Source organism: Eptatretus burgeri, chromosome 4 (genome assembly GCF_056783735.1).
Source record: "Eptatretus burgeri isolate ZD-2024b chromosome 4, Ebu_testis_v1, whole genome shotgun sequence".
NCBI classification, from domain to species: Eukaryota; Metazoa; Chordata; class Myxini; order Myxiniformes; family Myxinidae; genus Eptatretus; species Eptatretus burgeri.
Genome location: NC_140964.1, coordinates 92,016,287 through 92,043,030, shown reverse-complemented (window position 1 = coordinate 92,043,030; position 26,744 = coordinate 92,016,287). Strand labels below are relative to the sequence as shown.

General features: G+C 43.7%; 1 protein-coding gene across 3 annotated transcripts in view; it reads left to right on the top strand.

The window, feature by feature from the left end:
* The window catches only part of LOC147028676 (seizure 6-like protein), a 357,285-nt gene that overhangs the window by 245,296 nt on the left and 85,245 nt on the right, over positions 1-26,744 (top strand). For all 3 annotated transcript variants that reach the window (XM_085879332.1, XM_085879333.1, XM_085879335.1), the window contains 3 exons: positions 16,391-16,579; positions 16,708-16,876; positions 20,157-20,323. In XM_085879332.1, the coding sequence (XP_085735458.1) occupies positions 16,391-16,579; positions 16,708-16,876; positions 20,157-20,323 (525 nt within the window). The remainder of the gene's footprint in view (positions 1-16,390; positions 16,580-16,707; positions 16,877-20,156; positions 20,324-26,744) is intronic.

The window sequence follows — 26,744 nt, the reverse complement described above, 5'->3', positions numbered from 1 at the left end:
TTGTTCAGACCCGGCCTCCAGCTAGAGCGAGCTGGATCCAATCGCCGAGCCACGATCCTTCCCGAGCTCCCGCGGATCCTCCCGCGCTTCTCAACACGTGCTGGTGAGACGAGGCGCTGATCCTTCCTGTCGATGCGTCGCTTCCCCGAGGAACCACCTCCCGCACTTCTCAACACGTGCTGGTGAGACGAGGCGCCGATCCTTCCCGTCGATGCGTCGCTTCCCCGAGGAACCACCTCCCGCGCTTCTCCACAAGTGTTGGTGAGACGAGGTGCCGAACCTTCCCGTCGATGCGTCGCTTCCCCGAGGAACCACCTCCACGAAGAGGTCGATGAGTCGCACCAAGCCGGGAACCAAAATGGAGAACAAAGAGCTCCACGAACCGAGAAGAAGAAGCCACCACTCGCAGCTCGAGCCGAGCGACCGGCTTAACTTCCTTCCAAACAGGGCAGCTTGAAGCAAAAAGCTCTCCCGAGCCAAGCAGAAGCCGAAGCTCATGGAACCGTCAAAGCAAAAATCCTCCAAAAAGCCTCCTCCCAAGCCAGGCCTCAGCCGAAGCTCACTGAGCCAGCCGAAGCAAAAAGCTTCCGAAGGCCTCAACCCTAACCCAAGCCAAACAGGACCCGAAGGTCTCCTGAACGGCTACTCTCTCAACTCCCTTCTCCAACTCTGCCCTCTCCAACTCTGCCCTTCCAACTCTGCCCTCTCCAACTTTGCCCCTGAACAAAAGAAAAGATCTCCTATTATCCTTCTCCCACCCTTCCCCCACTCCCGGCGTGACTCATGACTCATGCCCTTATGCTACATCCCCCCGCTCAACCACGGGTGGGAGGGAGTTGTTGACATCATGAGTCATGGGCCGGCAGGGTTCTTCCTCTTCGCAGAAGAGGGGGAGGGATGTCTCCATTGTTCGTTCCTTAACTAGTAAATCGATCCGCAGCACATCTAATCGATTTCTGAACATTTAAACAATGAAAGGTGAGCTATCGAGGGAACAAGTACTTATCGACAGAGCTGACTAAAGGAACCTGTATGTTGTGTGCAATCGAATTCCCAAATTCGTAACAGTATAAATACTGGACCAGGAGAATCTAAGAAAACGTTGAAGATGGAAGACCATTCAAATGCAGGATGCCCATGTTCACTGTATCTGATGTGAAAAACAATAAAGAAGGATTAAAACTTGTCTTTACAATATAGTCTGGCATGTTTTTCTCATAGAAACCTGTTGGATCATCAAACAAATGGAAACGATGCTGACAAAATTACTGTCCAAGTCGTCGATGTGTGCGTGCACACCAGTGCATAGTGCTGGATATGATTTTAAAAAGGTGTCTACTCGGAGTCAACACGCTCAAAATGGTCAATCAGAGCCATAACCAGCTCTTACTTTTCAGTGGGCATCTGATAGTACCATCTCCCCATCCACATGAGCACATCAAAGGCTGATTTCTGGTCCGTTGAAGGCTGAATATCAGCATCTCGCAGGGAAACTTTGACGTACTTGGCACCGAAATCTTTCAATACGAACAGCGGTGTACAACTTTCGATGGAAACAAAATCGGCACGATCGAGAGTCACCTGCGAATCATCCCTGCTGCTGCAATGAATTGATGCAATCGTTCAGCCAGCTTATTCGTCGTCAAGATATTGCGTGATTAAATCATCAATACAGTCACTCGAATTTATACTGCTGACATACTTCTTAACAATCACTTTCGCCCCAGAAACCACAGTCAATCTGGACCACGCTAGCCACTGCTCAGACGCCATGACCGAACACGACTGCGCAGCTCCACTGCCCAGCCGGGCTCGACTGCGCAGTTTGATTAAAGATGACTCGGCATTTTGGTGCGCACGCATGAAATTATATTTTGAAAATAAATGCCAACGTTTACATTTCGGGTTTGAAACTTTTGCACCTTCGGCGGAAAACGTATGAATATAAAAGGCTAAAAATGTGTTTTATATTTATATTTCATTTCTGCAAATATACCGTCGGTGGATCCATAAACCAAGTTATAAAATAACTAAGGCCTGAGTTTAAAATATTCTCGAGGGTATGGCATGTGCGGAAATGAAGTAAACCCATGAATGCTGGCATCTCTTCAGGTGTTTATAAGCATTGCAATGTACCCAGCGATTCGTAGGTATGATGATCACGCATTTAATAATATGTGAAGATTGTGAAAAAATTAACGATCGTTAAGAAATCATTGCAGCCCCTTTCAAGCCAAGGCATTGTTGAGCAGACCAAAAAATAATGGCAGCATAAGACTCTTGTAAGTTGACAAAGAGCTGACCAAGATAGTGCACCGTCATCTCGGCAGGGCTTATTTTGGTTTTTCATGATGAGCACCCCTTAAGTTATCTTCAAAAGGTGTGTTTAAATTTACCAAATCACCAAATTTTAATTCATGCACCTCCGTGGAGTTTCCTTAGTATACATGCAAAGTTTGGGGGCACTAGGTTTCATGGTTTTGGAGTTAAGGAGGAGACTGATGGACTGATGGACACACATGACATATATTATTATAGATGTCCGAATTGGGCAAATTAACGTTTTTAGCAGTCAAAACTGCCGCAAAGTTCAATTCTGAACTTAAATTTTGAAACTCGGCTTAGGATAAGAGATTCTCAAGGTCATGGCATATGCGGAAATGAAACAAAGCCATGAACGCTTGCATCTCTGGGCGTTCATAAGCATTGCAATGTATCCAACAACACGTAGATATGATGATCAGGCATTCGATAATATGAGTGAGGAAAGTGAAAAAACATTTTTATCATTCAGAAATTGTTGCAGCCTGTTCCAACTCAACGCATTGTTGAGCTGGCCGAACAAAATGGTGAATTAAGATCCCAGCGAGGTAACCGAGGAAATGCATAAAGACCTCATCCAGAGCGACATGTCCAAGGATGCGCCTTATAAAGGATATAATTAAATATGGCCGTTAATTATCTTCAAGATGGGTGTTTTATTTATCCCAAACACCCAATTTTCATTCATGCACTCCCATGTAGTTCTCTTGGTATGCATGCAAAGTTTGAGGCTGCTAGGTTTCATGGTTTTGGACTTATGGAGGAGAAACACACACACACACACACACACACACACACACACACACACACACACACACACACACACTCAGACATTTATTATGATACCAGCAAATAACACGTCGCTTCGCTGATGGGAACACTGAGACCGCCCAGACGCGTGCGAAGACAAACACCACCCAGACGTGTCCAGAGACAAACACCGCCTGAACGCGTCTGGGGACAAACAGCGCCCGGACGCGTCTGGGGACAAACACCACCCGGACGCGTCTGGAAACAAACAACACCCGGACGCATCTGGAGACAAACTCCCATCCAGAGACAAAAACCACCCAGACACGTCTGGAGACAAACACTGCCCGGACGCGTCTGGGAACAAACAGTGCCTAGATGCATCCGGAGACAAACTCCCATCCAGATGCATCCCGAGACAAATTCCATTCCAGACGTGTGTAAGGACAAACTCCCATCCGGACGTGTCAGGAGACAAGCTCCCACCTGGATGCGTCCAGCAATAAACTCCCGTCCAGACATAAACACCTCCCGGAGACAAACACCGCCCGGAGACAAACACCTCCCAGACGCATCCGGGTAGCAGCAGGGTTTAGCAATTTAATTGCTAAACCCGCAATTTAGATCGTACCTTTCCGGAGAACTCCGAAAGGTACGGGTCCCTCACAGGACCGTGAATCGTCAAGGAATCCACCACGTGGTACAGGGTTATTTGCCAAACTTCAAAATACCTAGAAGACCACGTGGCAATCTAACGAGGATTCACACCCTCGACGGCGCTCGTATGGAACGAGCCGCTAGCGTGTTCGAACCGTGTGCGACCCGAGCGGATGATCACCGAGATCCGTCGGTCCAAATGTCCCCTTACGGCGGCAACAACGGCCTTGCTAATTCACCAACACGCGTCACGCTAAGCCAATGGAGGAAACACAGCAACAAACTGATACATTTAACACATGGGTTTATTTATAATGGGGGGAAGGAGGGAAGCACGCAAGAAGGCAGAGTTAACCGAATATAGAGATGCAAGGCAATTTATGCAATTTATACAAGCAAAGAGCACTTATACAATTCCTACTTACAAGACTGGCACAACAAACACACACACACACACACACACACACACACACACACACACACACACACACACACACACACACACACACACACACACACACACACAAAATAAACGGTGGCCACAGCCTTTATTGAGGCCTCCAGCTCGGAGGGAAAGGCGAGCTGAAGACCAGAGCCTGCCTCGGACCTGTCCACCTCGTGTAGTTTGGGCGAGCCGATTCGAACCAGGAACCAGTGAGAGGCGAGCAGAATCCAGACACCGGCGAGCCGCGATCAGCCTCCTGAGCTCCGCTCGGCACTTGTCCTGGCAACCAAACCTCTCCTCTGTATCCTAAACTGTCGAGAAGGCAGGAGGTTTCTCTGCCACTTCTCCGAGTCTTTTAGTTGAACGTCTAAGCGAGGGCTGATAACTCCATGCTTGTTCAACCTGCCCGTCAGATTGACCACACCCTTGCCTGCTCGATGGTCATCAACTATCTCAAACACTCGCTAGTTCACCGACAGAGAGACGGCGCGCACCCCTTACGGTTCTTTCGGAGGAACGATCTCTCAAGCTCAAGCTCTGGACGTCCGATCACGCTGCCCCCTTATTCCCCCTGTCTCGGGGGGGGGGGGCACCTCCGCCCTCCCCGCTCTCCCTCACTGGACGGTTTTGGCTCGCAGAATCGCTCGTTGCCCTGTCATTGGCCAAAACGAGCGGCAAGTCCGTTGATTGGCGCGGGGGTGTGGTGACGTCACTCAGACCACTTTCTCACCGTTGCGGGGTCTGATTGGCTGAGCGGCGGCCACCCCACCCATAGCACGCTGATTGGTCGAGGGCTGCCATGAGGCTCCTCCTTGAACTTCGCCAACCATGGCGTCGGCCAGAGGAAGCGAGGTGAACGTGAGGGTGATGCTGGCGTTGTTGTAGACGATGTTGGTGGCGTAAAAATAAAAGAAAACCCTGACTATCAAAGTAATTTCGCAGCGCATGAACATTTAATTCCCCATTAGACACAGGTAGGGAGCCTTAACTAAAAACACATACTTACCGATATAGCTGTTCTATAGGACCTGTATGTTGAGTCCTCACGGCTTCCAGGTTCGCAACAATATCACCACAGCACAGTTTGCACAGCCTGAAGTAGGTGTGCATCAGATAATGTGCAAACGGCACGTAATGTGCTGCCTACTCACACAGACAGATCTCTATCATAAATGACAGATTCTTCACAGCCCAATGTTCTGCACTAGCAAGACCAGAGAATAGCAGTGATCAATACATGAATACATTTATGCTGACTGTCAAATGTCAGCATGGTGCGACCACTCCCTCCCCCATCCACCCCCCCCCCCCCCCCGCAAATGATTGGTTCGATAAGACGTTTCCTCATAATACTCAGCTTTTAGCTGTTGTGGTGCTTCAAGTTGCACATATTTTCATCAAAGTGTATCATCTACCAAGTAAACATCATTTGTGTGTTAACAATGACGAGAGATATTCTTCCCAACTGCCTTTATTAAAACAGTTTTGAGGGGGTTTTGGGGGGGGTTGTTATCACGGGCATGTTAACCCAAAATACACTCCTGAGTCAATGCTTTGGAGAAGCGCCTTTGGCAGCGATTACAGTTTCGAGTCGTCTTAGGTATGTCTGTATCAGCTTTGCATATCTGGATTTGGGGATTTTCTCAAGCTCTGTCCAGTTGGATGGGGTGCGTCGACGAACAGCAATCTTCAAGTCTTTCCACGGATTCTCAATCGGATTCAAGTCTGGACTTTGGCTGGGACACTCAAAGACTTTCACGTTCTTGTTCTGAAGCCATTCCACTATTGCTTTGGCTGTGTGGTTGGGATCATTGTCCTGTTGGAACATAATTCTTCACCGCAGTCTACAGTCTTTTACACTTTGAAGCAGATTCTCCTCAAGGATTTTCCTGTAACTGGCTCTTTCATGGAGGCACTACTTTATCCTTACAAGTCTCCCAGTCCCTCACTGAAAAGCATCTCCATAGCATGATGCTGCCACTGAAAAACATCTCCATCGCATAATGCTGCCACCACCATGCTTCACGATAGGAATGGGGTTGGATGGGTTATGAGCTGTGCTCGGTTTCTGCCAGGCATTGCGTTTTATATTCAGGCCAAAGAATTCAATTTTCGTCTCATCAGACCACAGAATCTTTTGCCTCATGCTCTCAGTCTTTCACATGCCTTTTTGCAAACTCCAGGCATGCTGTCATGTGCCTTTTTCTCAGGAGTAGCATTGTGCTGGCCACCCTCCCATAAAGCCTAGATTTGTGAAGTGCTGCAGAGATTGCTGTCCTTCTGGCAGGTTCTCCCATCTCAGCCAAGGAACTGTGTAGTTCTGTCAGCATGGTCTTTGGGTTATTGGTCACCTCCCTGACCAAGGTCCTTTTTGCCCGATTGCTCAGTTTGGTCGGACGGCCAGCTCTAGAAAGAGATTGTGTAGTTCCATATTCTTTCCATTTCCTAATGATGGAGCTCACTGTGCTCTTGGAAACTTTCAACACACCAGAAATTGTTTTATGTCCTTCCACAGATCTATGCCTCTTCGCAATTCCATCTTGGAATTCTACTGAAAGTAACTTGGACTTCATGGTAGAGTTTCTTCTCTGACATGCACTGTCAACTGTGGGACCTCATAAAGAAAGGTGTGTTTCTTTCTAAATAATGTCCAATCAATTGAATTGGCCACAGGTGGGCTCCGATCAAGTTGTCGAGACAACTCAAGGATGATCAAAGGAAATTGGATTCACCTGAGCTCAATTTGGAATATCATAGCAAAGGGGTTGAATACTCAATGACACAAGATAATTCAACTTTTTCATTAATTTTGTGCAAATTTCTAAAAACATGTTTTCACTTTGTTATTTTGGGATATTTTGTGTAGATCAGTGACAAAAAAAATTTCAATTTCATCCATTTTAAATTCAGGCTGTAACACAACAAAATGTGACAAAAGTCGAGGGGTGTGAATAATTTCTGAAGGCTGCAGCCAGCATAAAATCATTTTCAGACTTTCCCTGCCAGTTTTGCAGCAAACAAGCAGGAGAATAACTAGCCTCGTGCGATGTTTCATCTGATCCCCAAGGAAATTCCTCAGGTCAAAATGACTTGAGGTCCCAGCATGTGGCTGCTTTATAACCATGCAGCCATTTCGGGTCATGTGCTGGTGCAAGGAGCAAATTGAGTAGTGCTTTTTTGTAGTCCTTAAGGAAAAACCCCATGAACATCATTGATAGTCTGCTCTGCCCTGTTTCTTATTTGGTTTGACCTGGTGTTGTATACATCAGGGGTGAGTAAATGTGTGTGCACCTTTTTTGTTGTTACACCTTTGGGGCTCGACCTTGGCTGCCTGCATGTCTGCATTCATTGTGTTGACATGTAGGTTGCGTAATTTGTGCAATCACCATTGCAAGTTGTGCATGGGTGGGCAGCATGGCATTGTTTAGTCCTCACCTTTTTCGACTTATCAAGCAACTCCGCTGAGTCTTTCCCAGTGTCAGATTCACAAGAGGGATTGCAAAAGAGAGGAAATTGGTCGTTTTTGAATGTCGACTTTTACCGAGAACCTGACGACTTGCTCTATCATGAGCCTCGCTACGGTGAGTAATAAAGAAGGAGTGGCAGAATGGAAGGAGTTAGACACAATTCAGCTATGTGCTGCCACACTACTCAGGACTTTCAGAAATAATTGGTAGAATTGTCCTCAATGCAAGGATCATTGTAGTGTGGCCCATCCATCCATCCATCCATCCATTAGGACCATACTCTGTACAGCACATCAGAGCTGCCAAAGTAGTCTCCTGGGATATTGGGCACAATCCTGGACAGGTCACCACTCCAACGCAGGATACTTGAATGGCTCGATCATCCCAGCAAGCTGGTACTCATTTTGCCGACCTCAGTAGGATGACAGGCTGAGTCAACCCCACCTTGTATTAACTCAATGACCAAGCAAGATTTGAACTCAGGACCCTAGGATCTCAAGCCCACCACCCAAACCATGAAGGCAACACCAGGCATAGTGTATCCCAGATTTGCTTCATCACCTTTGTGCACAATCTTCAATATCATTACCAAGCTAAAAGACAGGATCCCAATGGTTGATATATTGAGTTTGTGGTGAACTGTTACACAAGGAAAGACTGATAATTTTTTATTGGTGAAAACGAAACAAATTTGAAACAAAGGTGCGAGGAACACAACAGAGCAACTCAGCTTATCACAGTTGCAAAATATCACAGTTGGCTGTAGCATGCCATTGCCTGGAGTCAGGCTACAAATTTGACCTGGATGGGACCCGTGTCCTGCACATCACACCAAACATACTTTGAAGATTTGTTCTGGAGACATAGCATGCCAAAGGCCAATAGGATGGTTAAACTGGAGCAACCCTTGATGTACCCACATGGTACACCCCCTAAAACAAATGGCAAGAAACGGATGGTGTAAATACAGCAGGAAAAGGTGATTAAATAACACTGTTCCATGCCCATGAACGACTTTGGGCTGCTGGGGTCGATGTATCTTAGGACACAGATGCAAGGTCTTTCAAAGCAATCTACCACTTTTCCTCCACAACACATAAGTGCAACCGAACTATGACACCAATATGAGGAAGATGATTGAGTTTTAGATGTGGGGCCTGTGGCTTTTTTATTCTTCACAGTGACTATGAGCTATTTACTGAAATTGCCAGCAAGGCAAAGACATGAGGAGACACCATTGTACTTTCTGTATCTACCACAAGTGAATTCGGTGATAAAGGACAAAATCAATGCAGCATTTGGAATTTTATGGGATCACAGCATCATGAGCTATTTGCCACCCCAAATGCTTTTTCATCTGAATAATATCAAACGTTTGTGTTCATATGGGAAGCCATCATCTTCATCACCATGATGTGCCTTATGGGTGATGATTAACTCCTTAATGACACAGCCTTCGGGCAAAATACTTCAATGAAGAACAATAGCTTCCTGGATTTGTCAGCTCCTGGATTGTAGTTCGATCACATAAGTTTGTGATTGGCACATTGCGAAGTTTTGTCGACTCTCTTCTTGGCTGTGTCTGTGACTGTTTTTGTGTCTGTGGCTGTGTCTGTGTAATACCCCTTCAAATATAAATTTTATATCAATATATCATTTAATAGCAAGAATATCAATATGTCTTTAATAATATTGTCGTGGCCCTGGGGGTCATCATACTTAATGTATGATGTGCAGCCGAGCGGAGCTACCAAGTTCGCACTGGCTAATAAGCAGATTTTGGGGGGTAGAACTTCCTGGCTATGCTGAGGTGTGGGCCATGCTAGACCATTGGAGGAAAAGACAAAAACGAGCTGGATACATTTATAATAGGCACATTCATTCTAGCAAAGCAAGGAAAGTTAGTGGCACAGGATGGTATTTATTCACAAACCAGCAAATACGAGCCGTCACTTCACTGACAGGAATACTAAAGGGGGAGGGTGAAAAAGAGGAGGAAAGAGGGAGGGGTGGGGGGTCGAGGAGGGGTGGGGGAATGGAAGACAGTGTGAGGTGAGAGGAAGGGAAGGCAGACATGTGGTGGAGCTTTAATTAGGGTACCCAATCAAACGGACTGGGTAACCTATTGTTTTTCGTCTGTTTATTTGTTATTTCTTATTCTTTTTCCGCCGGCAATTTGCGGGTTCTTTCGCTTTAAAAATAATTTTATCAGGAACGCTAAGTCTGATCGACACGAAGTTTTCATCATAGTATATATCTTTTTTGAGAGCATATTTAATTGATAATTATGACGTCGTAGGTCACGTGTTACAGGCGCCATCTTGAAAAAAACTGATAAATTTTGGACATCTGTATCTCTGAAACTGTGCAATGGAAAAATTTTTCCCTTCATACATTTTAATGAACTCCCCATGTGAAACACGGGTGATTTTTCGTGACGTCATCGGTGAAGCGGTGTGCTGGTGAAAATTCGTCAAGTAGAACGCTGCATGGGAAAAATTTGAAATTTCTTGAGCGTCATCTACACATCAATTTACTGTAGGAAAAAAAAATGTATTTTGACATCATAGGTGACTTGGTTTGGCAGCCATTTTGTTTTGAAAAAAATAATTAAAAACATCTTCTTCTCCAGAACGGCTGAACAGATTGAGGCAAAACTTTACACCCACATTCCCCATGACATCCTTTTACAAGTTTGTTAATTTCTTATTGATATGTCACATGGTTTGGTGGCCATATTGAATTTACCCTAAAACCTTCAAACATCTTCTCCAGAACGACTGGTCAGATCAAGGGGAAACTTCACATACGTATTGCACACGCATAGGGAGTATAAGTTTGTTAATGAATAACTGATAGGTTACATGGTTTGGCAGCCATGTTGGATTTAAGAAAAATATTAAATAAGGGTTTTCTCTGGAACTGCTTATTCTATCGAAGCGAAAATTTGCAACCATCATCTAACATCATGTCTGCACACATGGTAAAAATTATGACATCACAAGTCACATGGTTTGGCAGCCATCTTTGATAGAAAAACATACCTTATCCTATTAACAAGAAACGTCACACCCGTGTTCCAGTACTCGATTGGAGGCAGAATATAAATTTATGATGTCATAGGTCACATGGTTTGTCAGCCATCTTGGATTGAAAATTAATAAATTTTTTAAAATCTTCTTCTCCAGAACGGCTGGACAGATTGAGGCAAAAATTCACACACACTTTCCCCAAGACATCCTTTCACAAGTTTGTTAATTTTTAATTGATAGGTCACATGGTTTGTTGGCCATATTGAATTAATCCTAAAACCTTTAAATATCTACTTCTACAGAACGGCTCAACAGATCAAGGGGAAACTTCACAAAAGTATTGCTCAAGGGTAATGAATATAAGTTTGTTCATGAATAATTGATAGATCACATGGTTTGGCAGCCATGTTGGATTCAATATTGTTTAATATTAAATATTGTTTTCTCTGGAACCACTTATCCTATCGAAGTGAAACTTGGCAACTATCATGCACCACCACGTCTGCATATATGGTAAAAATTATGATGTCACAAGTCACATGGTTTGGCCTCCATCTTGGATACAATAACGGACCTTGTCCGATGAACACGAAACTTAACAAGCATGATACACCACCACATTAGAGGGAGAATTTAAATTTATGATGTAATAGGTCACACAGTACGGCAGCCATATTGGATTTAAAATTAATAACTTTAAAAGTCTTCTTCTCTGAAACGGCTGAACAGATCAAGGTGAAACTCTACATGTATGACTGCCTCTCCATGACAAAGAAAAAGTTCTCCCCCCCCCCCCCCCCTTTTGATGTATGACGCATGGTTTGGCTGCCATATTAAATTGAATGAAAAATATTAATTAATGTTTACTCTGGAACTGCTGAATCAATAAATATGAAACTTCACAGTTATGATGTCGCAGTCATGTGGAATGACAGGTAGGTCACATGGTACGGCAGCCATATTGGATTTAAAGTTAATAACTTTAAAAGTCTTCTTCTCTGAAATGGCTGAACAGATCAAGGTGAAACTCTACATGTATGACTGCCTCTCCATGACAAAGAAAATGTTCTCCCCCCCCCCCCTTTTGATGTATGACGGATCGTTTGGCTGCCATATTGAATTGAATGAAAAATATTAATTAATGTTTACTCTGGAACTCCTGAATCAATAAATATGAAACTTCAGAGTTATGATGCAGCATTCATGTGGAATGACGAGTTGAAATTTCAACTCGATCGGCCCCATGCTTTGGCAGCCATGTTGGATTGAAGGAAAAATATTAAGTAATATTTACTCTGGAACCGCTGAATCAATATATGCGAAACTTCACAATTATAATCGAGCCTACATGTGCAACATAGTTTTGAAATTTCAACCTGATCAGCCGAAGCACTCAATCAGGGTGAATGAGCACGAACCACTCGATCAGGGTGATAGAGCATAAACCACTCGCTCAGGGTGACGGAGCGTCAACCATTCGCTCAGGGTGATGGAGCGTCAACCACTCGTTGAGGGTGATGGAGCATCAACCACTCGCTCAGGGTGATGGAGCATCAACCACTTGGTCAGGGTGATGGAGAGTAAACCACTCTCTCAGGGTGACAGAGCATCAACGACTTGCTCAGGGTGACACAGCGTCAACCACTTGCTCAGGGTGACGTAGCATCAACCACTTGGTCAGGGTGATGGAGAGTAAACCACTCGCTCTGGGTGACAGAGCGTCAATGACTCGCTCTGGGTGACAGAGCGTCAACGACTCGCTCAGGGTGGCAGAGTGTCAACCACTCGCTCAGGGTGACAGAGCACGAACCACTTGCTCAGGGTGATGGAGGACGAACCACTCACTCAGGGTGATGGAGGACGAACCACTCGCTCAGTATGACGGAGGACGAGCCACTTGCTCAGTGTGATGGAAGACGAACCACTCGCTCAGGGTGACGGAGGACGAACCACTTGGTCAGGGTGACGGAGGACGAACCACTCAGTCAGGGTGACGGAGGACGAACCACTTGGTCAGGTTGACGGAGGACGAACCACTTGGTCAGGTTGACGGAGGACGAATCACTCGGTCAGTGTAACGGAGCACGAACTACTCGCTCAGGGTGATGGAGCACGAACCACTCGCCCTGAATGACAGTGAGTGACAAAAGCATCCACAGTGAGTGAACGATTTGCTCAGAATGACGGAGTGTGGCACCGCTACAGACAATTTATGCTCAGTAAATGGCTTAAGCACTTATGTAAGCACTCCAATTAAATGGTTGACAAGGAACGGTAGGCGAAGCTGTCGCTGCATACCATATAGGATCCCTTTAACTTCACCGTGCATGCAGCAGTTAATGAAATGAAATGAATTTGTTCAAATAATGACTTTATCCGCAAAAGAGTTGCTGCTTAATGCAGAACAACCCTGGAGACATCACAAAGTTCAATCGCCCGTGGAATAAGCATTGCAGAAAATTGACCAAGTTGCCTGCTCGTCTGCGCACGTGTCACATGGTACATCGGTTCAGAGTCCACGCAAACGTTATAAATTTTTTTAACGTCCGTTTTTCACCAGATTTGCTTTGATTCTCTTTAGAGCACCTTGCAAAAGATGCGAAAATATAGACACAGATCTGGCAGACATTATGCATTGGCAGTCCCTCTGGTGGACCGGGCATGAGGTCTGGCAGGGAATGCATTGAATCATAAAGCTCAATGAAGCTGGTTAATTTTGGCACGTTCCTAATTTTTTGTTCACTCAATATAATTCTCCAAACAGTTGAAAAAGATAAGTTCAATGCTTTGGAAATTTCACATTTTCTTGTGTATCTATGAGGAAGGAAGGAACATAGCCTTGCTTGCTTAAAGTAAATTGGTATATCGGCTTAGTTATAAGACTCGTTATTTCTTTAAATTATCAGATTTCCCAACAGATTTCGACACCAATTTAGTCCGCACACTAACCGATCCTCAAAACCAAAATAATATTTCGATGATATGCTTTAATTTGTCTGTGAGAGTAGATTGTGGTGAATCATATCGTATCATGCATGAAATCGCTCGCTCCAAGCTCCGAATTTGAAAACTATAGTACTTACAAAAGCAGTATATACAGTGATCGATAGCTATGATGAAGAGGCATTCGATAATGTGAGTGAGGAAAGTGAGAGAAAAAATTTTTTATCATTAAGAAATCGTTGTGGCCTGTTCCAATTCGAGGCATGGTTGAACTGGCCAAAGAACATGACAGCTTCAGTCGCTAGCGAGGTTACCTTGTATGCACCTTATAAAGGATATAATTAAATAAGGCCGTTAATTATCTTCATAGGGGGTGTTTTAATTAACCCAAACATACCATTTTTACTCTTGCACTTCCTTGGAGTTTTCTGAATGTGCATGCAAAGTTTCAGGGTGCTAGGTTTCATGGTTTTGGAGTTATGGAGGAGACACACTGACACACTAACACACACTGACATTTATTCGTATCGATGTTCAGCAGGGGAAAGCAAGGAATTTGAGTGTGCGGCATAAGAAATGCAATAATCACAAAAGAAGACAGTGCAGATTTACCCGAATAAACTTAGACAATCTTAACTTACGCTATGACAGGCGCCATCAGACACACACACACCGAGGAAAATTAGAGATAGCCCAGAGAGATAAGAGGAAATTGAGGATGAGCGACCTCTTAATACCTGGCGCGGTTGGTGACTGACGTAATCCAAACGCTTCGGAAGGGGGAAAGAGAGGAAAAAACTGAAGGTGTCTCTGGTGTGGGAGTGAGAGGTGCAAGTGTAGTGAAGCACGTTCTTGTGGCGTGGTGCAGTGGAAGATGTGAGAGGTGCGAGTCAGTAAGGTTCACTCTGAAAAGAATGTTGTTCGGGACTTGCCTGCGCCGATTGCCCTTTGTGAATCCACAATGGATGAGAGATAGATAGGAGAAAAAGATGTGTAAGAGAAAGACCTTCACGGAATTGCATAAGAGTCTGTACATGTAAATGTTGGCTGCTGGATGCAGCCGAACTGAGCGTCGATAAAAACAAACGGGGAGGGTCCCGGCCCATTCTGGTAGTCACTTTATCTGATTCCTCGCTCGGCCATGCTGACTGGTGGTCATATTCGCTCGGCGCTGAAGCTTGTCCAGTTTGCCGAAGTCTGCCTCCTGCACCGTCTGCAGATGTGTGCTCTCTCTGAAGTCTCCCGCAGTCTGGCAAAATCTCTCTAGCTGTCTGGCTGTAAGCTGGATTGCTCCTTTTATGGGCCCCCGAGCGAGTGAGGAGCTAAAAGTCAGATCAAATGAGGCTGTTGGCATTTTCAAGCTCCTCCATTGGCACACAGCAGTCGTCCAGTGCCGCAGCCAAGCCTTGCCAGGCCTCAGACTCAAAAATGTGCTCCCTCACCTTGTTACGCATCGGAGCTCCGAGATCAACATGGGGCAAGAATTTTTGGAAACGCTCTCTGGCCCCGACCGCGCACAAGCCTCCATTCAAATGTGGCAATTTAGGGCAATCCAAGGGCTATTCGTGTGTCCTCGAACGAACCCGAGCATATGCTTGCGCTTCGAGTTATATCCCGAAACAACCCGACTCTCGTTCCCTAAGGCACCTTACAAGGCTGTGGTGAGTGTCCAAGAGATAGATGGCTGTTGCGGCAGTTGTATAGAGGTAAGAGAGTGTTGTGGCATTTGTAGCGAAGAGATTGGGAGAGGTGGTTGTAAAAGCAGGTGGCATTGCGGTGAAGAGGGAGGGGGTGTTCGTAACGGTGGTGTTGCAGCAAAAAGGGAGGAGATGTTCGTAATGGTGTTGCGGCAAAGAGGGAGGAAGTGTTCGTAATGGTGGCATTTGTCGTGAAGTCATGGACGTAGGTTGTCGTGGAGATTTCTAGGAGACATGTGGAGTGGTTGTGTTGAGCGTTGTAATGTTGTGGTGAGCAGAATGAAGGTCTGAGGTGAGACGGCGGTTGGAATTTGGCATGCATTTGCGAATGAACCTCGCTGTGCTTCCTTGCATGGTTCCTTCCATCGTGATTGTTCTGCATGCGTGCTTGCTTTTGTAGTTTGTGTGAGGAGTAAAGTAAGATAAAGTAATGAAATAAAAGAATGGATTGAAGATTGAAGACCGAACTGAAAGCCCTGCACAATGCATCTTTCCCATTTACCCACTCGACATATGGAAATGACCAATTAAGCAAATACTAATGAAATAACTACCTTGGGATCGCTGTATGTTGTGTGCCATTGCCTCAGAGGAGTGCCGGTTTTGCAAAGCTGCAACAATATCAATATGTTAATGCTATGGTAACAGCCATAATTATCATAACACTTTAAGCAAGTCGAAGAAAATACTTATCCATTATTCAAAAAACTAACAAGTGCAAAAATATTGTGGAAAATATTATGATTTGCAAATTTATTTTTAAAATCGTCGCATCCCAATTTAGCAACTCACTGGGCCCTTGTCTTATGACACAAAGGTCCAAGGTTCATATCCATAATGTCCTTTGTGCATGACATAGTCAAGTTTCTTATCTCACAGTTTCTTTTGAAAAAGGCTGATCACTGTGCTGGTACAATGGCCAAATTCCAGATTTCTGCTTTCAGATAAAGGGGCATTATGCCAGCAGTAGGTGTTTCTAGAATGAGGGGTGAAGCCAAACGATGTTTATCACAGATATTAACTTTTACTTCATATGACTTTTTTTTCCTGCATTTTTACTTCCCATGTCTTCCTCAGAGTATCGACTGCATTGTCCATTCCCTGCACGCCCCACACATGGTCGGGTGAGGGTGCGAGACCCCTCAGTGGGTGGTCGGGCCCTGTACTCTTGTCAGCCAGGCTATGTGTTGCCTGATGATAACCAATATGCAACATGTCTGAACGGGACACAGCCAGCTTGGTCGCAGCCTCTACCCCAGTGCCACGGTACAGAACAACGCTTTCTCTTGCACTCGCACTTATCCTCAAATTGTCTTTCCTATGCCCTCACCATCACTGTTCTTGTTTATCACTCTTGTATTTTTCTCTCTTGTTTTGTGCCTTGATGCCTGCAGCTCCATGTGGTGGGATATTTTCCACGGCAACCGGCGGGCGCATCCTTTCACCTGGTTATCCTGATGGTTACAATGGCAACCTGAGCTGCATCTGGTTTCTGACAGCTCCGCCAGGTCAAAGGTTGCATGTGCACTTTGAACGGGTCTCTCTCGCTGAGGATGATGACAGGTGAGAGTGAGGGACAGAGTAAGAGGCCATCTACATCCACACACAGTGACACATTTGACTGCAAGATCAAGGCACTTATGCCATTTCATGGCTTCATGACCACAAAATACTCCTGACAACACATGACAAAATTTGGAGAAGTGATGATGACATTTTCTTTCGTTGCACTGGCCGAGAAGTTGACACTCCTCCTCTGGTTCATCCAGGCAGGAAGCTTAAGTGTCAAAGTGGGTAAGGTATCGATGTTCCATTCTGGGAGGCCCCTCTGGTTTCTTTGGATGTAAATGTGTCATATAAATGGATGTAATCTAATAGGCACGATTAACTTCAAAATCCAGCTACACTAGAGTGTTACAGTGGTCACATTGATGAGTGAGAGCAAGCATTCTTATGCAGCAAAGTCATGCCCTGAGACAACACACCTGGCTGTCATCTGCATATTGCGTGTCTCACTTCATTGGACCCAGTTCTGATCACATGTCACAGTCTTCTTCAAGAAATAATCTCCATTTCTTTTGTAGCTTATTCCAGGAGCTCCATTGCAATTATCATATAAATAGCCTTTTGATCAAATGTGATTCCAACACTGGCAAGCAATTCTTCTGCAATGTCACGTCTAGTAAGATAGTAAGTGGTCTATATTGTCCAAAATTAGTTGTTCAGCACATTTAATGTTTGCTAGAGTTTCAGTCGTTGGTTGTATGTGACAATGCTCACCTTCTTCATTCATGCGGATGCAGCACAAGGCTGTGGGGTAGCATCATTGGCTGAGCGCATGGCTATGTTGCCGATTCAACATCCTCTGTTGGTGAGGGCAGGAATTTGTAATTTGTTAATACTGTGGGCGAGAGCTTGCCAACTCTTCACGAAGGACACCATGGGATCTTTAACGTCCACCACCAAATACTGGTAGACTTGACACCCAGTTTAATGTCCATCTGAGGGATGGCACACACATTTACGAATCACCCTGCCTGTGAAACACTGGGATGACAGTGTATAGCTGGGTGAGGATTCAAACCTCGGCTAAACAGCTTAGAGGCAAGTGGAGACTGCTTCAGCAGCACCGACGCTCTGCACAGAATATGGTCCCAGTGGATGTATGGATGTTTAGTACCTCTAAGCCGTCCTGTTCTACAATGCTCTACCAATTCATGACTACAATGCTCTACGCACTACAATGCTCTACACACTATGCACTACGAACTCTACGCAGTTCTACAATGTACTACAATGCTCACCAATTCATGACAATTTTTGAACTTGCTACACCATTTAAACACACAACTATGTTAAAGACACATCACCAAATTGTGTCCTTGTGAATTCCAGCTGGTTTTGATGTTATCCTTTACAAGAAATTTAATGGTACACCTCTATTCCACAATATATGTGGCTTTTGGCTACTATCTTAGTTTTGCCCAGAATGTTTTGACTTGCATTAATATCACTTGCCATATCACTTGATCATGGTAGACAATATCATTGCACATAATTTCAGCTTTGAACTATTATTTTAAAATGTCAGTATTCAACCAAATGTCCATGTCAGCCTTGAACCACCCTTATAGAGTCACCATTTAAGGAAGTAAGACAGCGTGACAGTGTACAAGTAATTGGCAAAGACAGTGGCGATCTTTGAATCAATCTTCAAATATGCTGTGTTGACTTCAGATTCATCAAACAGACATCCCTACTGTCATCTTGTAAGTCTTGAGGCCTTTGGGATTCAAATCATGGATCCAGATCAATGTCGGGATTGTGTGTCACCATTAATAAAGCACCTTATATTGAGGAGAGGTTGGTAAGAGTGAAATATGAAATAGGAAAGAAAGATTGTTGATGGAAGGAGAGGAAAGAGTGTGTAATGATCAAATGAAAAATAAATACAGGAGGAGAATGGACATGAGGCTTTTCAAGAAAAGAAAAGAAATGAAGGAGAAATGGGCTGAGAATTGAGCAAACAGAAATGATTGAATGGTGTTTGATATGAACTGCAGGTATAGAGGGTATGGGATAAAGTGGGTTTCGAAAAGAGAGTGAGGGTATTGAAATGAAAAGGAGAGAACCATGAGATGGGAAATTGAATGAAGATAGTGACGGGGGTTGCAGGAACAAAGGAAGCAAATTTGATGGATTTGTTGAATAGTTTATAAGAAAAAGCGAAGCAGACTATGGTATTCTAAACAAGAGCGAGAATTGCTCTGCAATAATAGATGTCCCCTCCCGATGTGATATTTTGTAAGGCCAAAAAGGGCAGAACTCTGTCAAAAATTTCCAAAACGTCCTGAAATTACATCCAAAACAAATCCATGGGATCGATCGCACATTTTGTTTTCCAAAATCGTGGGATGGTCATTTAACATGCATCCGAGGGACGGCACACACATTGATGAATCACGTTGCCTGTGAAACACCAGGTGACAGCTCAGAGCTGGATTGGAATTGAACTCCAGTGAGACAGCTGAGAGGCGAATGTGCATAACTATGGGCCATCTCATCAGCCCAATCACACAACTCAAGTCAAGACACCACTTTATTTTGCCATACACTGACACCCTTAAATTATGCTATTCACACAAAACCGAAATAAATGGATGATGTTTTTCGTGCGTAATTTCGTTTTTCACCTGACTTTTCACACCAGGAAATCTCTTTATTTGGGCAGCGCATGATGGCGCGTTCGGTGCCAAAAATAATTTTAAAACAACCTGTTGTACATACATAAAGCAAAAATATGTAAACTGGTGATGTGCATTGATAATAAATACATTGTGGTTATATACCTGGGATCATTCCAATTGCACTGAGCCATGGACTTGCACCCAGGCCTAAGGCCTGAGGCCTGAGGCCTGCCGATCTGTACTGCTTCATGGAATGGTGGTGGATGATTTTAATTAGAGTGGAGTCAGGCCAGCTGAACATTGAACCATGTACCATATTCTCAGTCCAAAAAGGGAATAACTCTGTGAAAATTTGATGAAACACCCTGAATCTCGAACTTGTTCTGTAACTTATCATAGTAAAGCCATGTACCAAGTTTCAGTTGAATATGTTAATGGGTATGGGGGGGGGAAGTCTGAAAAACCACAGGTGGGACGGACGGATGGACGGTCAGACGGAGGGCAAATATAGAGTCACTTCCAGTGAAATCGGCAGGGGACAAATAAGAAAGCAGTGTTGAACGATGGAAGAAAATAAAGCAGGTGTGGCTTGTGTGGGGAGGACAGTACAATGTCTTGTGCTTACTGGCTCATACATGTGTGGTCTGTTTGGCCAGGTTGATCATCAGTGATGGATCAATGCCTACCTCACCCCTTCTGTATGACTCGTTTCGAGCGGAGTTCCCCCCGGGGGAAGGTCTCACGAGCTCTGCACATTCACTCACCATCCAGCTGTATACTGATGGCACAGGAAACGCAGCTGGCTTCGCACTGCGCTATGAATGTACGTTACACTCGCTCATGCAATTTGCTCATTGTCTCGCACAGTGCATACAATTTGCCTTCACCACACTCAGACATAGCTGTCATGAGTTTCAAATTGTACTTTTCATATAATTACGACTCATACATTTCACAGCAAAAGTATTAAAATGTAAAATACGAATGATGATTTTTTTTTTCTTCTGAAAAATATTATAAAGCTTCTGTATTGAAATCAAATCAATTCCATCATCTTGTTGTTGTATAAAAGATTTGAGTGCACATTTTCAAACATCAACTCTTTTGGTTCTTTATTGCTTTTTAACCTTTTTAGCAAGTTAATTTTTGCTTTGTTAATTTTTACATCATTGAAAATGAAATCTACAATCAGCAAGTACATGAATTAGGGTTTCACACCATCCCTCATCTGACCTTGTGCTAAATTATCCTCCGAGCCACGTCCTCCTCTCCATCCCCAGCACGTGGTTACACACATTCAACATCTAAGTCAATTTTTGTCAACTTCCAAGTGCTGTCTTCGACTCACCTTCATTCCTTTGTTCCCCTTTATCCAAGCTGCCAAATTGCTTGCTCTTACCTCCAGTTTAAAGTAGTGAGTGGCTCTTCACCGTCTATCATCCCTCATAAGTTCATTAAAACTGCAGAACTCATTCTTTAGTAAGCCGGCCGTAATCTGGGGTGATTTGTCCATGTGAATCCAAGGCAATTATTGAAGAGTGATTAACACATTTGCATGATAGTCACCAGCAAATAAAGCATGCACTGGCCTGATCCCCAAAGAATTTCCAAGATCATTTGAAATGCATAGAAGAAATCAGCATTTTATATTTCACTTGCAAAGGTACCCACAATGCTGGGGTCCCTCCTCCCCCCCCTTCACCAAACTCCTCAGTCCAGACTCCCACCCTACTCATTCTGCTCTCTCCTCCCACCTGCTCTGACTCCTCTCCCTCTAGACTCCACCCCCATCCCTTCCCCCTCCCTCTTCCCACCTCCTCCCACCCCACCCCTTCCCCTCCCTCTTCCCACCTCCTCCCACCCCACCCACCCCTTACCCTCCCTCTTCCCACCCATTCCCCTCCCTCTTCCCACCCATTCCCCTCCCTCTTCCCACCCATTCCCCTCCCTCTTCCCACCCTCTCCCCTGCCTCCACCCTCTCCACCCATCCCCGATCCCTCCCTCCTCCCACATCCCACCTCCTTCCACCCCACCCCCCATTCCTCCGGACAGAGTAGGCAGTCATTACCAAGCAGCTTTCAGAGCACGCAACAGCCAAATGACTTAAGCATTCAAGCAAACACTCCAATGAAATGTTTGTTAAAGAACGGCTGCCTTGGCAGGCAATTAGCTATGTAAGCTATGTATATATAGTGAAGATCAGGCATTCGATGACGAGCGCTTTATCATAATTATTTTAGTTGCACTATGTCTAATACAAAGTCTCTCTCTCTCTGTCTCTCTCTCTCTCTCTCTCTCTCTCTCTCTCTCTCTCTCTCTCTCTCTCTCTCTCTCTCTCTCTCTCTCTCTCTCTCTCTCTCTCTCTCTCTCTCTCTCTCTCTCTCTCTCTCTCTCTCTCTCTCTCTCTCTCTCTCTCTCTCTCTCTCTCTCTCTCTCTCTCTCTCTCTCTCTCTCTCTCTCTCTCTCTCTCTCTCTCTCTCTCTCTCTCTCTCTCTCTCTCTCTCTCTCTCTCTCTCTCTCTCTCTCTCTCTCTTCTCTCTCTCTCCTCTCTCTCTTTTTCCTCTCTCTCTTTTTCCTCTCTCTCTTTCTTTCCTCTCTCTCTTTTTTCCTCTCTCTCTTTTTTCCTCTCTCTCTCTTTTTTCCTCTCTCTCTTTTTTCCTCTCTCTCTTTCCTCTTTCCTCTCTCGCTTTCCTCTCTCTCTCGTTTTCCTCTCTCTCGTTTTCCTCTCTCTCGTTTTCCTCTCTCTCGTTTTCCTCTCTCTCGTTTTCCTCTCTCCCTTTCCTCTCTCTCTCTCCCTTTCCTCTCTCTCGTTTTCCTCTCTCTCTCTCTCTCTCTCTCTCGCTCTCGATTACCTCTCTCTCTCCCTCTCTCTCTTTTTTTTCCTCTCTCTCTTTTTTCCCTCTCTCTCTTTTTCCTCTCTCTCTCTCTCTTTTTTTCCTCTCTCTCTTTTTCCTCTCTCTCTTTTTTCTCTTTTTTCCTCTCTCTCTTTTTTTCCTCTCTCTCTTTTTTTCTCTCTCTCTCCTCTCTCTCTTTTTTTTCCTCTCTCTCTTCTTCTCCCTCTCTCTTTTTCTCTCTCTCTTTTCCTCTCTCTCTTTTTTTCCTCTCTCTCTTTTTTTCCTCTCTCTCTCTTTTCCTCTCTCTCTTTCCTCTCTCTCTTTTTTCCTCTCTCTCTTTTTTCTCTCTCTCTTTTTCTCTCTCTCTTTTTTCCTCTCTCTCTTTTTTCCTCTCTCTCTTTTTTTCCTCTCTCTCTTTTTTTCCTCTCTCTCTTTTTTTCTCTCTCTCTTTTTTCCTCTCTCTCTTTTTTTCCTCTCTCTCTTTTTCCTCTCTCTCTTTTTTTTCTGACCTCTCTCTCTTTTTTTTCCTCTCTCTCTTTTTTTCCTCTCTCTCTTTTTTTCCTCTCTCTCTTTTTTTCCTCTCTCTCTTTTTTTCCTCTCTCTCTTTTTTTCCTCTCTCTCTTTTTTTCCTCTCTCTCTTTTTTTCCTCTCTCTCTTTTTTTCCTCTCTCTCTTTTTTTCCTCTCTCTCTTTTTTCCTCTCTCTCTTTTTTCCTCTCTCTCTTTTTTTCCTCTCTCTCTTTTTTCCTCTCTCTCTTTTTTTCTCTCTCTCTTTTTTTCCTCTCTCTCTTTTTCCTCTCTCTCTTTCCTCTCTCTCTTTTTTTTCCTCTCTCTCTTTTTTTTCCTCTCTCTCTTTTTTTCCTCTCTCTCTTTTTTCCTCTCTCTCGTTTTCCTCTCTCTCGTTTTCCTCTCTCTTTTTCCTCTCTCTCGTTTTCCTCTCTCTCGTTTTCCTCTCTCTCGTTTTCCTCTCTCTCGTTTTCCTCTCTCTTTTTTTTTTCCTCTCTCTTTTTTTCCTCTCTCTCTTTTTTCCTCTCTCTCTTTTTTTCCTCTCTCTCTTTTTTCCTCTCTCTCTTTTTCCTCTCTCTCTTTTTTTCCTCTCTCTCTTTTTTCCTCTCTCTCTTTTTCCTCTCTCTCTTTTTTTCCTCTCTCTCTTTTTTCCTCTCTCTCTTTTTTCCTCTCTCTCTTTTTTTCCTCTCTCTCTTTTTCCTCTCTCTCTTTTTTCTCCTCTCTCTCTTTTTTTCTCTCTCTCTTTTTTTCCTCTCTCTCTTTTTTTTTCCTCTCTCTCTTTTTTTCCTCTCTCTCTTTTTTCCTCCTCTCTCTCTTTTTTCCTCTCTCTCTTTTTTCCTCTCTCTCTTTTTTCCTCTCTCTTTTTTTCCTCTCTCTCTTTTTTCCTCTCTCTCTTTTTCCTCCTCTCTCTCTTTTCCTCTCTCTCTTTTTCCTCTCTCTCTTTTTCCTCTCTCTCTTTTTTCCTCTCTCTCTTTTTCCTCTCTCTCTTTTTCCTCTCTCTCTTTTTCTCTCTCTTTTTTTCCTCTCTCTCTTTTTTCCTCTCTCTCTTTTTGTTTCCTCTCTCTCTTTTTTTTCCTCTCTCTCTTTTTCTCTCTCTCTTTTTTCCTCTCTCTCTTTTTTCCTCTCTCTCTTTTTTTTCCTCTCTCTCTTTTTTCCTCTCTCTCTTTTTTCCTCTCTCTCTTTTTTCCTCTCTCTCTTTTTTTCCTCTCTCTCTTTTTTTCCTCTCTCTTTTTTTTTCCTCTCTCTCTCTCTCTCTTTTTTCCTCTCTCTCTTTTTTCCTCTCTCTCTTTTTTCCTCTCTCTCTTTTTTTCCTCTCTCTCTTTTTTTCCTCTCTCTCTTTTTTTCCTCTCTCTCTTTTTCCTCTCTCTCTTTTTTCCTCTCTCTCTCTTTTCCTCTCTCTCTTTTTTCCTCTCTCTCTTTTTTCCTCTCTCTCTTTTTCCTCTCTCTCTTTTTCCTCTCTCTCTTTTTCCTCTCTCTCTTTTTTTCCTCTCTCTCTTTTCCTCTCTCTCTTTTTCTCTCTCTCTCTTTTCCTCTCTCTCTTTTTCCTCTCTCTCTTTTTTTCCTCTCTCTCTTTTTTCCTCTCTCTTTTTTTTCCTCTCTCTCTTTTTTCCTCTCTCTCTTTTTTCCTCTCTCTCTTTTTTCCTCTCTCTCTTTTTTCCTCTCTCTCTTTTTTCCTCTCTCTCTTTTTTCCTCTCTCTCTTTTTTCCTCTCTCTCTTTTTTCCTCTCTCTCTTTTTTCCTCTCTCTCTTTTTTCCTCTCTCTCTTTTTTCCTCTCTCTCTTTTTTCCTCTCTCTCTTTTTTCCTCTCTCTCTTTTTTCCTCTCTCTCTTTCCTCTCTCTCTTTTTTCCTCTCTCTCTTTTTTCCTCTCTCTCTTTTTCCTCTCTCTCTTTTTTCCTCTCTCTCTTTTTCCTCTCTCGCTTTCCTCTCTCTCGTTTTCCTCTCTCTCGTTTTCCTCTCTCTCTTTTTTCCTCTCTCTCTTTGCCTCTCTCTCTTTTTCCTCTCTCTCTTTTTTTCCTCTCTCTCTTTTTCCTCTCTCTCTCTTTTTTCCTCTCTCTCTTTTTTCCTCTCTCTCTTTCTCTCTCTTTTTCCTCTCTCTCTTTTTTCCTCTCTCTCTTTTTTTCTGACCTCTCTCTCTTTTTTTTCTGACCTCTCTCTCTTTTTTTTCTGACCTCTCTCTCTTTTTTTTCTGACCTCTCTCTCTTTTTTTTCTGTCCTCTCTCTCTTTTTTTTCTGACCTCTCTCTCTTTTTTTTCTGACCTCTCTCTCTTTTTTTCCTGTCCTCTCTCTCTTTTTTTCCTCTCTCTCTTTTTCCTCTCTCTCTTTTTTTCCTCTCTCTCTTTTTTTCCTCTCTCTTTTTTTTCTCTCTCTCTTTTTTCCTCTCTCTCTTTTTTTCCTCTCTCTCTTTTTCCCTCTCTCTCTTTTTTTTCCTCTCTCTCTTTTTTTCCTCTCTCTCTTTTTTCCTCTCTCTCTTTTTTCCTCTCTCTCTTTTTTTCCTCTCTCTCTTTTTTCCTCTCTCTCTTTCCTCTCTCTCTTTTTTTCCTCTCTCTCTTTTTTCCTCTCTCTCTTTTTCCTCTCTCTCTTTTTTTTCCTCTCTCTCTTTTTTCCTCTCTCTCTTTTTTTTCCTCTCTCTTTTTTTTCCTCTCTCTCTTTTTTTCCTCTCTCTCTTTTTCCTCTCTCTCTTTTTTTCCTCTCTCTCTTTTTCCTCTCTCTCTTTTTTTCCTCTCTCTCTTTTTTTCCTCTCTCTCTTTTTTTCCTCTCTCTCTTTCCTCTCTCTCTTTTTTCCTCTCTCTTTTTTCTTTTTTCCTCTCTCTCTTTTTTTCCTCTCTCTCTTTTTTCCTCTCTCTCTTTTTCCTCTCTCTTTTTTTTCCTCTCTCTCTTTTTTCCTCTCTCTCTTTTTTTTCCTCTCTCTCTTTTTTCCTCTCTCTCTTTTTTCCTCTCTCTTTTTTTCCTCTCTCTCTTTTTTCCTCTCTCTCTTTTTCCTCTCTCTCTTTTTTTCCTCTCTCTCTTTTTTCCTCTCTCTCTTTTTTTCCTCTCTCTCTTTTTCCTCTCTCTCTTTTTCCTCTCTCTCTTTTTTCCTCTCTCTCTTTTCCTCTCTCTCTTTTTTCCTCTCTCTCTTTTTTCCTCTCTCTCTTTTTTCTCTCCTCTCTCTCTTTTTTCCTCTCTCTCTTTTTTTCCTCTCTCTCTTTTTCCTCTCTCTCTTTTTTTCCTCTCTCTCTTGTTTTTTTCCTCTCTCTCTTTTTTCTCTCTCTCTCTTTTTCCTCTCTCTCTCTTTTTTCCTCTCTCTCTTTTTCCTCTCTCTCTTTTTCCTCTCTCTCTTTTTTCCTCTCTCTCTTTTTTCCTCTCTCTCTTTTTTCCTCTCTCTCTTTTTTTCCTCTCTCTCTTTTTTTCCTCTCTCTTTTTTCCTCTCTCTCTCTTTTTTCCTCTCTCTCTTTTTTCTCTCTCTCTTTTTCCTCTCTCTCTTTTTTTTCCTCTCTCTCTTTTTTCCTCTCTCTCTTTTTCCTCTCTCTCTTTTTTTCTCTCTCTCTCTCTCTTCCTCGTTTTCCTCTCTCTCCCTCTCTCTCGCTTTCCTCTTTCCTCTCTCTCGCTTTCCTCTTTCCTCTCTCTCGCTTTCCTCTCTCTCGCTTTCCTCTCTCTCGCTTTCCTCTTTCCTCTCTCGTTTTCCTCTCTCTCGTTTTCCTCTCTCTCGTTTTCCTCTCTCTCGTTTTCCTCTCTCTCGTTTTCCTCTCTCTCGTTTTCCTCTCTCTCGTTTTCCTCTCTCCCTTTCCCTCTCTCTCTTTTTCCTCTCTCTCTTTTTTCCTCTCTCTCTTTTTTTCTCCTCTCTCTCTTTTTCCTCTCTCTCTTTCCTCTCTCTCTTTTTTCTCTCTCTCCTCTCTCTCTTTTCTCTCTCTCTCTCTCTTTTTTCCTC